The following is a 15433-nucleotide window of genomic DNA, read 5'->3' as shown; positions in this document are numbered from 1 at the left end:
ATGACTGGGATCAGCAGCTGCTGACAAGGTGCCAGGGCAGCAATCCTGGAGCGGAGCACCGCACTAGTCAGTGGCGTCACTAGGGATGTTCGGGCCGCACAGGGTGACACCGTCCGAGGGTGTGACACCAAAATAGCAGAACTCTACTATTCTGGTGTCACCCCTACCAATGGTGTCACCGAGCGGCAAGCAGTGGTGATGGGTGACGCACACATGCCCTGTGCATGGAACGAGGCAGGGGGCGAGTACAGAGCACTGGGTTTCAACAACCCCAGTGACGCCCATGCCCCTAGTACTAGATTTAAACACTAGTGCAGCATATCTCTTAGCAATAAACCTTTTGTCCCTGTCGACCTTCTTACATGTCGACATTTAGTCCCTATCGACCAATTGACTGTCTAACATCTGGTGTCTATCTAGACGCTGTCGACCCTTTTACTGTCTATCTCTTGTACCACACTAGGGATGGAAATCTAAAACCGATGGTTTGCAACCATCGATGTTTCCAATTTTATGGAAGTACTATCGAATACCGGAAATGCGATGGTTGTCAGCCAACAAATGCAGGTTTCCGATGCCCATCAGATGGCTGGCTGCAGGGGGTAAAGCAGAGCAGCGGGTGAGAAGCATACCTCCCAACATTTCAATGTTGGAAAGAGGGACAGGTCGCGCGCCTTCGACCGAAAAGGGGGCATGGCCTAAGTAAAAGGGAGTGTAGTCTATTGAAAATGGGGCGGAGCCTCACGGCTTCCCCCGATTTTGTCACTTTGGGGGCGTGCCCAGCACCCCCCAGGCAGTCCATTCGCACGAGAACAGATATCCTCCTGCATACCCGCTGCTCAGCATAGCAGAGCAGCGGTTTGTGCTCTCACCAACTTCCCCCCCACAGCGAGACACTGCAGCCCGCGGGCGGGATAGTCACAGAAAAACGAGACTGTCCCGCTGAATGCGGGACAGTTGGGAGGTATGGAGAAGTGGAAGAATAGATACCATGCAGTGGCATCACAAAGGGGTGCGGGCCGCACCTGGTTGTCACCAGCCGAGTGGTGACACCAAGGTGCAGACTCCCATTCAGTGAAAGGAGGTGGGTGCTGCACTGTATAATTAAGTGCAGCACTCGGCTCCTGACACTTTTGAGGGAGCTGGCCGGCACTGCACACAGGGCAGTCCGCACCTCTAGCCCCCCCAGTAACAACGGAACCACGGGATATCGACCGCGAGACCACGCCCCCTTCCAGATGGTTAACCCACCAAATCACCGATGACCATCCCGAAAAACAATAACAACTTAAGGCTACAAGATCACGTGATGATGTAAAGCCCAGTCACGTGAACAAAAGAGCCGACCAATCGCATTCCGCACCGAGGAAGTATCGTCTGACTAGATGACGTCACTATGAAGCGCCGGCAGCACGTCGCACACAGTGTCTGCTCAGTCTCGTTGTGTGTGTCCGTGATTGTGTGTGATGTGCGGCTGAGAGGTAGCCTGTCTCGTGGTGACCATGCGCTCCCTCTGCTACGTGCAGCGCGCGGTGCTGGAGTTCAGCGGCTCGCTCTTCCCGCACGCGCTGTGCCTGGGGGACGCGGACAACGACTCGGTAACCGGGGTGGTGGTGGTGTGCCGGGGGTTCCCGGTCACACTGACTGACAGCTACTGATCCCGCCCTCTTTGCTCTTTTCTCTCTGCAGCTCAATGAGCTGGTCTTGGGAGACACCAGTGGTAGGCTGCACGTGTACCGGAGTGACCACAGCAAGCCGTGGCTGACCCGCTGCTGCTCTGGCATGGTGAGCCCCGGGTTTCTCCCGCCTATGGCCTGGATCTCATTTGTCTTTACCCACCACCGATATAGCCGAGACATCTCATGCAGCAGGCTCTATGTATCGTACTGTGCGCAATTCATGCTCGCCTAACATTAAAGAAATGTATAATTGTTTCTGTAATTCTTCCCACACTCGTAGTGCTCATAAGCCTATTTGGATTTCTGTTATGACGATCAGGTCTGACCCATCAGGTGTGAATGTGCTGTTCCTCCCAAACAAGCATCTTAGGAGACAAGTTGCATAAACTACACAGTCTATAGCTTTGGGTGACCTGTATGGAAAAAATATATTTTCTAATTTGCTTCACTGTCAATTTGAACTGTAAAGCACACACAGGAGTAGTGAGAATTGGTTTGTTTATACTGTGCCCTCCCCACCCCACATGCAGCCCTCTAGAGCAGGCCTGGCCAACCAGTGTCTCCACCGCTGCAAGTCCTACCCTCCCTCCCAGGCCTGGCCAACGTGAGGTACTCCAGCTGTTGTGAAACTACAAGTCCCAGCATGCTCTGCCACGGTTTTGCTATTAGGAAATGTTAAAACTGGCAGGACATGCTGGGACTTGTAGTTTCACAACAGCTGGAGAGCCACAGGTTGGCCAGGCTTGCAGTCCCACCGATCAGCTGCTACAGCATGCTGGGACTTGTAATTTTACAACAGCCACAGGTTGGCCATGCCTGCTCTAGACCCCTCATTGTTTGGAAGGCCTCGCTTAAATTATTCCCTTAATAGGGCAGCTCATGGTAGGGCTACACAATAGGTTTAAGTCTCATACAATTTAGCCTCCTGCAACTGGTAGAAGTAACTTCTGCTGCAGGAGATCACATGCAGTTTTTCTTGTTATCATTGTACATATATTGACACTTGTTCTATTCTTCATTTTTTAGCTGACCTGTGTAGGTGTAGGTGATGTCTGCAATAAGGGAAAGGTAAGGGGAGAGGCTAGTGTCATAATAGGATGATTTTGGTGTTATACTAATTTCTGTTTAGAATTCGTCATCTTCATCTTGCATAGAAACATGGCATGTGAATTAGGTATATTCTGACTCTAATGATAATGTTATAAATGTTTTCTATTTCCAGTTTAGCCCAGTTTGGTGCATTTCTCAATTATGTGATTAAAATGTGTTTTGTCCCTCCATTATATTGGGTGGCGTTTTCTTTCCTTCATACAGCATAAATGATCATCTACCCTCCCCTTCCTGGGTTTACAATATTTGTTGCATCGTATCTACTGAATGTTGGGATAGAGGATAGAAGGCTGTGCAGTATATAACCTTGGAGAGTGCCCCCTCCCCTACCTTACCAGAAAGTCTGTGAATGCACAAACACCTGTGTGCTCCTACACAAAAACATAACCAGTTTATGTGTCTGTTCATAGGCTGGTGTTTTTGCTTTCCTTCTATGTTCTCATTGGTTACTTCCCCACCTAATATGCCTGCCCAGGACAGTTCTCGACATTACACAGCATATGGAGTTGTAAACTGATTGTTTTATTAGTTGGCCAGAAATGCTCCCAGTTTGATATGAAAAGCCCAGTTATTTAACTTCAGTTTTCTTGTTGATAGTATCTCTGACACTGATAATATATTAAGTGGTTGTCAATGTAAGATGCAGTGTCCCAGGCATTTACAGACAAAGTCCTAGACATGGGTCTTTGGGCCTGATTCAGAACCGGTCGCAAGCGCTGAGCGCTCGCAACCGGGTCGATGGTGGCCCACAGCTCATGCGCACGACGGAGCTGGCTCCGTCGTGCGCGTGTGCGAGACCTGGCTAGCAACGGGCAATCCGTCGCTCCAGGTCTCGCACCAAAGGGGGCAAGCTGTCGATGTTGAGTGACAGCTCGCCCCCTTTGGTGGGCGGGCCGGGGGGGGTGGCTGCCCAAACTGAGGCGTTCCCATGAGAACGCCTGCCGTTTGGGGGCGGTCCCACTGACATCATGAGTAATGTCAGTGGAGAGATTTCGGCTCTGTTAGAGCCGAAATCTCTCTGGGGCTTGCGGCCACGAGACCCTACCACAAGGGTCTCGTCGCAAGCCCGATGGTCTTGACCATCGCGACCATCATCATGGCCGCTCGCTATAGCTGTGGGTGGTCACCCACAGCTATGCGAGTGGCCAAGAGGCCGCGCCAAAAAAAAAAGCCCGGCCCAGATTCAGAGCGAGCGCTCTGTCAGAGCGACCGGGTCTGAATCAGGGCCTTTGTTCCAGAGCAAAAGGTGAGAAGATACCAGGTTACGTGTCCATGTGCTTTTCTTATTTTATGATGTACTCTAAAAGTTGGAATTACGTATTCAGTGTTTTAAATAGCACATTGCGCTTAGATTTCTGTTAATTGTTGTATTTTATTTTTTAAAGAATTTTGTGGTTGCAGTTAGTGCTGAAGGCTGGTTTCATCTGTTTGACCTGAGCTCTAAAGTGGAGGCTGCCAATGACCTTACAATGGGAGAGGACCTAAAAGCCACTTACACACAGCATCTCCCTGCCAATACTAAGCTTGTTCTTATAAGTGACATTGGTAAGAGCAAACTAATATTTTTTTTTATTTTATTGTGGAGGGAAGCTTTAGTTTTATATTTTAATAATAATTGTTCAGTAAACATGAGCAGATGGTGTATGTGTGAATGTGGCAAATGTGGTTTACTGTATTTTTAGGTTATTTAAAAAAAATCATATGAGAATTGACACCCGGTCCCAAGTTATTTAACATTGATTTCAGAGACGATGATGCCAATACTCTGAACATAAGGCTTGATTCAGAGATTTAAGCAAACTCGATGGTTTGCATTCGTCACCGATGTGGTTTGGACCACGCCAGACTGGACTTTAACTGATATGGTCGCATCTGATGTGACCAGTCAGAAACGCCCACTAGACGGCTGCGGGAAGCTAATCTTTCAGCAGCTGCATATATCAGATGGACCTGCTGTATATAAAAGCGAAAATTTGTCCTTCTGTCTTTCTATACAAATCCACAGTTTACAAGCGAAGATCGTGACATTTTACATACGAGCGTATTAAAACACAGCGGAGGCAACTAAAAAATGTTTAAATGGAAATTTATTACTGTTAATTTTTAATTAATTAAAAAACACAGTTTTTGCTGGATTCTCATTGTGGGACCTCACGGCATATGGGTAGGGCCTCGGAGCAAGCGTTTTGTGTTGTCATGTTTTGTCATGATCTTAATGTTTATTATCGAAGAGATCTTTAGCAGGCTTTGCCAGCATTCTCAGCTCTCTGAACATACCAAATTACACAACAACATTCACTTCTTTCTTCCAACTGTGTCAAAAGGATGACTTTGCAAGGACCCTGCTGTACTGTGAGCTGCCAAAATATTACTCATGGAATGCTTCTCCCAAAATTTTTCTGCGCAGAAAACTGGGAGTCGATGTAGATGGTCATCATGGTATCAGAGCAACAGAAGCTCTTGGCCGTGTTTATACTGTACATCCTACAAATGCCGAAGTTTGCTTGACACCATTACAGGTCCTACTTCCTTCGAAGACCTTAGGACTGTTGATGGGGAAGTTTGTCACACTTTTCGTTAGGCCTGCCTAAGGAGAGGTTGGTTGGAGGATGATGTATAAACAAACATTCTTAAAATCCCGGGCAACGCCGGGTACTCCAGCTAGTATATAAAAATCATACAAACTCAGCACTCACCATTATATTCCAAACTGTACTTTATTTAATTGCAGGCAATGTTAGTTTTGCAATAATTTGTCAAGATGACCAACCACATCACAGTCTTCCCTTTCTGGTCAGTCCCTACACTGACCTCAAAAATATGAGCATTGCTCTGCATAAAATGGCTCCATGTATCACATACATTTTAAATTCACATTATGCTTCTTCCATGGGTTTAAGTGCTGGCTCACTGACTTAGAGACAGAACCACACCCAAGCATACTAAGTAATGACACCTGGGGGATAAGCTGACAAAATTTGACTTGCATATGGTAACTTGGGGTGCAAGAGCAAGTGTTACCACAAAAATTTTACATAAACAATTGGCTTTGACTCATGGCACTCAAACATCAAAATCAAACATTGGTATGTGACCACACCATTTAAATAAAAAAAATCATACAAACTCAGCACTTACCATTATATTCCAAACTGTACTTAATTTAATTCCAGGGAATGTTAGTTCCAAAGTATTGCAATAATTTGTCAAGCTGACCAGCCCTGTCACGGTCTTCCCATTCTTGGCAGTCTGGAAGAATGGATGACGTAGTTCAGTTATATGCATAATTACAGTAGGCTGATCTCTTCTTGCACCTTGCTTTACTTTCCATTGGAAGTAAAATTGCTTTTGGGCCCTCAATTGTAGAAGGTTATTTTTCAGTTGACGGAGACTAGTTTATTTTTTTGTCACATGATTAGACTTCCCCAATTTCATTCCACTTTTTTAGGGGTTCTGTTTGGCACCCCTCTTTAGGGTGGGGTTCAAGGAGAATATTAAAGGACTGCAGCACAGGGGATTTAGTTTTACAGGTGTCTGGTCATGCTCTTCTCATCTATGTTCACTACCATGGAAGATGTCCCCTTTGCTCGCACAATTCCATCTGCATATTCTACAGAGACAACTTCAGGTAGGACAGATCCCTATATAACACGCTGTCTGCCTATGAAGGTAAGGGACTCTGGTGTGGTGGTTAGATACATCTCACCAGTCCAGTGGTTGGCATATGACTATGACTGAACCAAGCATTGTAATTGTGAATGCCAGCATCTTTATTGGGAGCGTTTTGGTGAGACTGCCACCTGCAGGAACTATAAGAAGAGACTAGGGGAGACCATTCTACAACTGGAGCTTACGGTGGTCTTCTTTCCAAGCTACAGTTTGACAACATCACTCACATTTAAGCCACCATAGTGGCACATACATAACCTTAGCCATACTGGAAGTAAATGTGATCTTGTACTGGAAGGAAGGAACAGATGCCACTCTTTTGGCCATTTGGATCCACTACCTTTCTCTGCACTTGGGGGTTCCTCAACAACGCATGGCAAACTGGAGTTATTGGATGGAGGCCTTATAGCCTTAAGGGCCATCAGCAAGATTTCCTATTGTGCTGATACACATGATTCTCTGGTATCTGGGTTGGATATGATGGTGAACCACTGGTCAAACCTCCAAGTTATCTCTTCTCCCAGGGTTTTGATGATCCGAAAGGAGGATTGGCTGAAGCTTGTTTGGTATGTGAACCATCTATCCATAGGCATGAACAATCTTTGATGGCTTCCACTTTGTACATATATTCTGCTTTGGGATCCCTTTCCAGAACCTCAGAAAGCGCAAGTGTCTCAGTTGAGTCACAAAGGCTTTTTCAGAAAATACATTGATTCCATGGTCTCTGCACTTTTTTATTCAACCCTGCAGTCCCCATACACTCTGTTGTGGTGGGAGCCTTTATAATAAACTTGCAGTGTACCATTTTTTTTTCTGTTCCTTCAAGTCTTGGAGCTTTCCTGGGATCCAGTTAAGGGTATGATGTTCTCAAAGTTCATCTTGTGGTGAGTGTGACATTACTCAGCCGCTTCCTTTCTTTCACTGCTTGATGTATGTGGGATGTGTGGGCCCCTTTTGGTGTCTGTAGACGAGAAGTAGTCGGCATTCTGGCTGGTCAAATTGTTGACAACTCCAAATAGTAAGTGTTAGGGTTATGTTTCGGGAATGAAGTGTTAGGGCTAGGCTGTGGGAGGTTAGGGTTAAGCTGTGGGGGTGTGGTTAGGGTTAGGCTGCGGCAGGGATGGGTTAAGGTTATCCTTAGAATACTTACAGAAAATCGCCAGCATTTTCGCCGTCGGGATCGCCTGCCAGCATTCTGACTGTCGGAATGCCATACCCAACCCCTGCAACTGAACAATTGTGCAAGGTGGCAATATGATCCTCCTATACACCTACATACAGATGTTTTTGTTTTATCTGAGGCGATCTTTGGCAGTAATGTTGACCAAGTGCCTTGCCTTATGTCAGTAGTGTATAACTGGACAGTGAGTTTGGGTATGCCTCTCAATCCCAGAGGATTTAGTGCTATGTAATAAAAACATTATTGCCAATGATACATGAAGTTCTGCATGAGTTTTAGTGCCAGTGATTTTGAAAATTTTCTATGAATAGGTTTTAGGTTTGTGCCTATGTGATTGCTTCCCTAACAGTAAGTGTGTGTTTTTCTCACTTAGACGGAGATGGCCGCTGTGAGTTAGTGTTGGGATACACTGACCGAGTGGTCCGAGCGTTCCGCTGGGAGAGTCACCCAGATGCTGATGTGGCATGTGGCCAGCTTGTGCCTTTGAAGAAGTGGTTGCTGGAGGGACAAGTAAGTTATGAACACATGGGGATGTGAGTATTCTAGTTATCAACAGGTGAATCATCCCATAGTTCTTTTGCATTGCAAGATATCCTGCCCTTAGAATATCAAAATTGGTTTATATAGTGCTGATTCAGCATCACATTTTGTGAAAAGATCTTATGATTTTTTTTTTTGCAAAGCACATTGGGCTGAACCGAGCATAAGCAGCTACGGGTAACTTAGTCATCTCCGTTGTATGTCCACCTGTGGCTGAATGAGTGTAACTGGATAACAGTTGGTGTTCGTATGTAGGCTAAGTGTTCGGTGGGCATATGGCAAGAATTATGGCCTGTGCTGAGTTGCATACACAGAGGGCCTGATTCAGACCCTCTCGCAGGTGCCGATGGTTCGCATTGTGCGCATGCATACGCATCGCGGTTTGCGAACCGCAGCGAGAGATCTGGAAACGTTTGCTCGCTGCGCATACACTGCCCAGCAGAGTGAGTGACATGACAAGCCGTTTGTGGGTGGTGACAGGGGCTGGCTGCTAGAAACGGGGGAGTGGAGATGCGAACGCAGGCGTGCCTGAGCGTCACAACGCCGTTTCAGAGGCGTGCATAATTTAGAGGCAGCGTCATAGTACACGGCACCTGGCTGGTTTATACACTGAAGTGGTTACGGTAGGGTATGGTCTGCTACAAGCGCTGCAATTGATGGTACTCGGTGGTAACGATGGTTACGTACACTTCCTGGAGATGACGTGCGCAAGTGGGCGTCTTAAGACTGGCTGGGCGTCTGCATACACAGCGATTGCACGCTAAGCCATAGTGGGCCTGCTAATGCCTTGCCGTGCGATCGCCTGCTTTCCCAAATTTGCATATGCTGGATGCGAGCGTATACATCTAGCGAGCGGGTCTGAATGAGCTCCAGAGATCCATCTGTTTTCAGACGGCTCTCTTGCACCAAGGATAGGGCTGGTCCAACTGTGTGCAGATAGCGATGACAGCTACTTATGTAAACCGATGGATAGGGCAGATTCACATTTATTTCTAGGCATGCAATGCGGCCACTGTGGTTTTAGTTTTTTTGTTTGTTTCACTATTTCTGCAAAATGTTGTTGCCTGCAGAATACTAAAGTCGCAGCATTGTTTTAGGAAGCTTGATGCTAACTAGGTGATTCCAAAATCATGTCAGTTTTTTTTTTGTTTCTATCACTACAGGTGGATAGCCTTTCAGTGAACCCTGGTGTGGATGGCACACCTGAGCTGATGGTATCACAGCCAGGTTGTGGCTATGCAATTCTGCGGTGTACCTGGGGAGATGAATCTAGCTTGGGATCAGATGAGTCAGGAGTTGCTGAGGCCAGGTAAGGAGATTTAGCATTTGCTAAACTCGATGGCTAGAGGCGAGGAACAACCGTGTACCTATGGGGGATAGCAGACAAAAGAAAGCTGCCTTGGCAATCAGATTTGGACAGTGATTTCTAGCTGATATTCATAACTTAAAAATACAATGGAAACTATTCTGAAAACTGAAGCACAGGGTCATTTACACATCCATTATTACTCTTTCTGTGTTTTTTACAGGGAGATATCTGCTCGGGATGTCATCCTCCACCAAACCTCTGGCCGTATCCATAATAAAAATGTTTCTACGCACCTCATTGGAAGTATAAAGCAAGGTGAGTGTTTATTGGCTGACTTGATTGCTGTCTAGTCTTTCACAGGCCAGTGTTTATTCATAAATAAAGATGCCTGACACCACAGCCCAAGATGGAGGTGCCAGTACTTGGGTACTATACATGCAAATTAATGTCTCTGCCACCCACTTTATTTTAGAGTTCTAGTTTACAGAATATAACTGTTCAACTCTAGAAAGCGCACTCCTTTGAAACATATAAGTATCTGTAGCAAGATTAAAATGTGCTTGCTTCTAAAAGTGACTCTGTTGTTAAACTGTATACTTTCTCATTCTGTATTCTTAATACCATGCACAATTCTAAGTTTACTTATAAAGCTATTACATTTGGTTAAAGTTGTTTCCAACAGTGATCTACAATGGTGAGTCAATAGTTAAGCAACAGCCTTAACTCCTAAAATGTTAAAAGGCTGAATCATGATATGATTGAGTTAAAAATAGTGTATTGACATAAATATTCCTTCAGTCTGACATCCCTTTACAAGGGCCTTGAAACCCTTATGACCAAAGTTATTTAACATGAATCAAAGCAATTTTAGATTTAATTTATTAACTTATTTCCTATTACTGACATCTGGTCGCTTGTGTCAACAGAATAAAATGATCATAGCAGCACTTCCTTGCTGTCCTTTTTCATAAAGCATATATCTACATTGTCTATCTTTTAATGTTACATTTGCTAACCAGCATTGTTGGGACTAAGTTGAGAATCACTAGAGACCTGCCATGCTTCAATGTTCCAACATAGTATTATATTTTCATTTAACTTAGTACTGATTTGTTTGTATATGCATTTTCTTACAATTTCATCACATCGTTCTGACATTATGTAGCAGACACTTACAATCGGTCCAGGTTTCAATCTTCTTTAGTAGATAGGCATAATAGATTTTATTATATAGTATTCTATAGGAGCTTGTACTCCGTACTGATATCGCTCATTACATCAGACTGATATCTTTGGAGTTTGGTCCAACCTCCCACGTGTAAGTGGCACTTTATCTGGCTTACTACCCACCTATAATATGTTCTGTGATTTTAAAGATATTTTAGTTAGCTGTGTACATTGATCACCTTAATAGTATTTATTAGTGTATTTGTCTGTTTAGTTTTATGCCTTATTAACAAATCTGACTCCTTTTTAAAACCATTGTTCATTAATTTTATTAATTACCCTTGAAATTAGGCCCTTTGTAGATGGGCTCTCACTAGTATAGAACCCATCTCAAATATACCAATGTGTAACTGCCACTGTGAGCTGGGCTGAGCTGTGGCTGTATGAAAATCTAATTGGAATATTGAACTCGTACTTCATTTTTTAAAATTTGAGAGCTCCAGTATTGTGTAATATTTGAGATGCCCACTCTAGCTACTGCAAATCTGAGTCCATAAGGGCACAGACCGTATTAAGCCAGATACTTTAACATTTACTCCAGATGAGCCATATCCATTTAATGTTAGTAAAAATTTTTTTGTTGCTTATTAGAACAACTTAAATCAAGCTGATCAATCTCTTATAGTCCCCTGGGAGAGGAATCTGTAAGCTGTACAGTCAGGGCTGGTGCTAGGGTGTTCTGTGCCCTCCTAAAACAATACATTTGCGCCCTCCATCACATTTTTTATAAAGGGCCAGCGTTCGACAAAGGCAAAAAAAGGGTCTTTGTCTCACAAGAGAGGGACGTGGCCACACAATAATACCTCAAATTCAAATTACGCTACAGAGTAGCACAATCTTATTCACATTTCCATATAGTAGTGCCCCTGATTCACATTACCACATAGTAGTGCCCCTGATTCACATTACCACATAGTAGTGCCCCTGATTCACATTACCACATAGTAGTGCCCCTGATTCACATTACCACATAGTAGTGCCCCTGATTCACATTACCACATAGTAGTGCCCCTGATTCACATTACCACATAGTAGTGCCCCTGATTCACATTACCATATAGTAGTGCCCCTGATTCACATTTCTACATAGTAGTGCCTCTGATTCACATTTCCACATAGTAGTGCCCCTGATTCACATTTCCACATAGTAGTGCCCCTGATTCACATTACCACATAGTAGTGCCCCTGATTCACATTACCACATAGTAGTGCCCCTGATTCACATTTCCACATAGTAGTGCCCCTGATTCACATTTCCACATAGTAGTGCCCCTGATTCACATTACCACATAGTAGTGCCCCTGATTCACATTACCACATAGTAGTGCCCCTGATTCACATTACCACATAGTAGTGCCCCTGATTCACATTACCACATAGTAGTGCCCCTGATTCACATTACCATATAGTAGTGCCCCTGATTCACATTTCTACATAGTAGTGCCTCTGATTCACATTTCCACATAGTAGTGCCCCTGATTCACATTTCCACATAGTAGTGCCCCTGATTCACATTACCACATAGTAGTGCCCCTGATTCACATTACCACATAGTAGTGCCCCTGATTCACATTACCACATAGTAGTGCCCCTGATTCACATTTCCACATAGTAGTGCCCCTGATTCACATTTCCACATAGTAGTGCCCCTGATTCACATTACCACATAGTAGTGCCCCTGATTCACATTTCCACATAGTAGTGCCCCTGATTCACATTTCCACATAGTAGTGCCCCTGATTCACATTACCACATAGTAGTGCCCCTGATTCACATTACCACATAGTAGTGCCCCTGATTCACATTACCACATAGTAGTGCCCCTGATTCACATTACCACATAGTAGTGCCCCTGATTCACATTTCTACATAGTTGTGTCCCTTATTCACTTTACCACATAGTAGTGCCCATTATAGTAGTGCCCCTTAAATGTAATTCCCACAGTTGTAGTGCCCCTTAAATACAATGCCCACAGTAGCAGTGCCCTTACATATAACGAGAAACACAAAACTGTACCTGAATCCTTCCTCAGCGGACGCCCGGCAAATGGAGAAAGGCGCTGGGGCCTCCCTACTGCGCATGGCCGGCTGATCACAACGCGCCGGCCCTGGGTGCAGTACACTAGCAAGATAAGTGATTTATTTCACTGCACATATCAACAAAGTACAGATTAGGAACGGCCATTCCTCCATCACTCAGTCTTGCAATGATTGCACTCCTACACTATTTTGAGCTGTCAGAGGTTCTCATTTAAGCTTAATAAAGTCAGATTGTGTTCTAGAGATCGTAGCCTTCAAATATTGATAGTCATTTGCATAGTTGGTCCAGAGAATACAAAATATTGGGCCATCTTGCATTAGTGTGAATCTAATCCAGTTAATATGCAATTTTTTTAACCACTTCTAGAATTATCAAAACTGTCTTCTGACTGTTATTTTTGAGCTTTCAGCCAAATATGAATTTAGTGTTGCCTGTACCCTGGTGTTATGATACAAGATATTCACCTATTTGCTAAAGTTGTACCCGATCTTATATTTAGGAATGACAAGCTGCTGGTATTGCCATTCAGAAGAATCAGTCTGTGTCAAGGGCTAAACCCACAATATTAACCACTTTAAAAGTTTGGAAACAAGATACCAGGGGACAAATCTAATGGGTTGTGAATTTGTTAAAAATGCGAGTTTAACGCTAAACTCTTAATTTTTTTTTTACTCACTTGCAAATGTAATAGGGTGTGACTATAGTAAAACTCGCATTTTTCGGGCTTTACTATTACTTGCACAAAAGCACCTCGCATCCAGATGTTTTCCCATAGAACTCGGGCAATGTAATAGAGTGCGAGTGCTTCACTCGCATATATTGCTGACTGAGAAATCACAAAAACAATAGCCCAGCTTCAGGATAGCGAGTTTATCCTGAGCAGGTCAGAGCAACACAGAAACATGCACATATCCATGAGATGTGTATGTTTCTGTGTGTACATATGTCAATACTTTAATAAAAAAATAAAAAAAAAAGACGGACGTGCACCCTCTTTCCAGAAGCATAACCAGCCCCGGGCTCTGTACAGCCTGTGCTGGTTTTTAAAATACAGGGGACAAAGTGTGTAGGGGGCCCCTGTACTTTAAGAACCAGCACTAGGCTATTTAAAGCCTCTCCTGGTTCTAAAAATACAGGGGACAAAATGCGTAGGGGTCCCCTGTATTTTAAGTACCAGCAAAGGGCTTCTCTGATCCGGTCCTGGTTGTAGAAATACAGGGGACAAAACGAGCGGGTATCCCCTGTAATTTCTATTACCAGCACCGGACTCTTTCTAGCGTGGAGGGGGGAGGGGGGGGTAAATGCCACAGCCAGGGGAACCTTTCCACCAGGTCCCCCGGCCAAAACATTACCCCTAACCGTTAGTCCCTGGGGAGGTGGAGCCCCCTCCCTTCCCGCCAAAAAAATAGGGTTTCCCTGGCTGTGGTATTATCCCCCCCCCCTCCTGCTAGAAAGTTTGGCGCTGGTAATATATTATGCCATTGCTGAATATTCATCCGGATTGCCCTGAAAATTGACTCCATATTCTTTTTACACCAATGCTGCTATTGAATACGTGACTTTATCACTGTGACTTTTATCTTTATCATCACTTTCTTTATGGACAATGGACTTAATGAGACTGAGCTAAATTTATCCATCCACAGGATCTGATTACCATTGCTTTTTTAATTTCTATGTTTCATTTTATGCATTAATTTACGTTATGGTTTTATATCATTAAATATTTACATTTTGAACCAAGCTGTATAAGACCTCTGAATAGGAGAGCCATCAATATATTTATATATATATTTATATATTTTTATTAGGTATTATCTGATTGGTCATGTTGGGTATAAATAAACAATGTATTAACTGTTTGAGTGGAAACTATCACAGTATATTTATTTATTGTTGTTATCGATATTATTGATACTAGCGCTGTTCTTGACAGTATAATGCCCTTCCTGGAATATGACACAGTATAAATTGTCAAACAGGTTATGTAATATATTCACATCCTTCCACATTTGGGTCTGGAATTGTGCATATTTCTCTGATGATTTGGCCTTAAATGTTCCATGCAGAATTCACTACTCCTGCCACAGTCACATAGCAGGGTGAATTGATAATGCCGTTATCCCAGCTCTATTTATACACTCAGTTCTGTAGACCTTACAAGCAGGGGGCGTATCTTCCTATTGGCCAGGATGGCACTCGCCAGGGGCGCCGCACGGCAGTGCTACCCGCGGCCAGTTCTGTCTGCAGGACCGTAACTAAGGGTGGGCACCATCGCCGCCCCATGGCCGGTACCCTTCGATCACACCCCCTGCTGCTGCAAACTATATTGCCGTCGCCTGCTGCGATGTTATGCTAGCCAATTATCTCCAGGCTCCTCTGTAGCAGTGGGACAGCCATCCAGCACTGCAGCAAGCAGCACGGCCCCTCGGGATTTGTAGTTGCTGAGGCTGTCATGCTTCCTAGTGCAGTCGTCCAGCAGACTACAATTCCCAGCATGCAGTGCACCATGATCTCCTGGGCACCCAGAGTGAGGGAAGTAGCGGTGCCGCTGACAGTACCTCCCCCCAGCAGTCTGTCTTGCAAAGAGTCCGGCCACAGCCAGTGTGTTGCCCAGGGATGGGGCATTTTCGGGCAGATACATCTAATTCTCATTGGACCCCAGTGCTCCCCATTAT

The 15433-nt window shown here is 44.5% G+C and overlaps 1 protein-coding gene across 4 annotated transcripts in view; it reads left to right on the top strand.

Moving 5' to 3' along the window:
• Window positions 1-1353: 1353 nt before the first annotated feature.
• ITFG2 (integrin alpha FG-GAP repeat containing 2) overlaps window positions 1354-15433 on the top strand; it is a 37093-nt gene continuing 23013 nt past the window's right edge. The window contains exons 1-7 of one of the 4 annotated variants that reach the window (XM_088465454.1): window positions 1354-1598; window positions 1690-1785; window positions 2706-2747; window positions 4175-4334; window positions 8012-8148; window positions 9342-9487; window positions 9708-9802. In XM_088465454.1, the coding sequence (XP_088321580.1) occupies window positions 1503-1598; window positions 1690-1785; window positions 2706-2747; window positions 4175-4334; window positions 8012-8148; window positions 9342-9487; window positions 9708-9802 (772 nt within the window). In that variant the 5' untranslated portion in view covers window positions 1354-1502. The remainder of the gene's footprint in view (window positions 1599-1689; window positions 1786-2705; window positions 2748-4174; window positions 4335-8011; window positions 8149-9341; window positions 9488-9707; window positions 9803-15433) is intronic. The other 3 variants (XM_088465455.1, XM_088465452.1, XM_088465453.1) reach the window with 3 other exon arrangements.

This window comes from Taudactylus pleione, unplaced genomic scaffold (genome assembly GCF_031769625.1).
Source record: "Taudactylus pleione unplaced genomic scaffold, aTauple2 ptg001990l, whole genome shotgun sequence".
In the NCBI taxonomy this organism is placed as follows: Eukaryota; Metazoa; Chordata; class Amphibia; order Anura; family Myobatrachidae; genus Taudactylus; species Taudactylus pleione.
The sequence above is the reverse complement of the archived record's forward strand: the minus strand, read 5'-3'. Positions and strand labels throughout refer to the sequence as shown.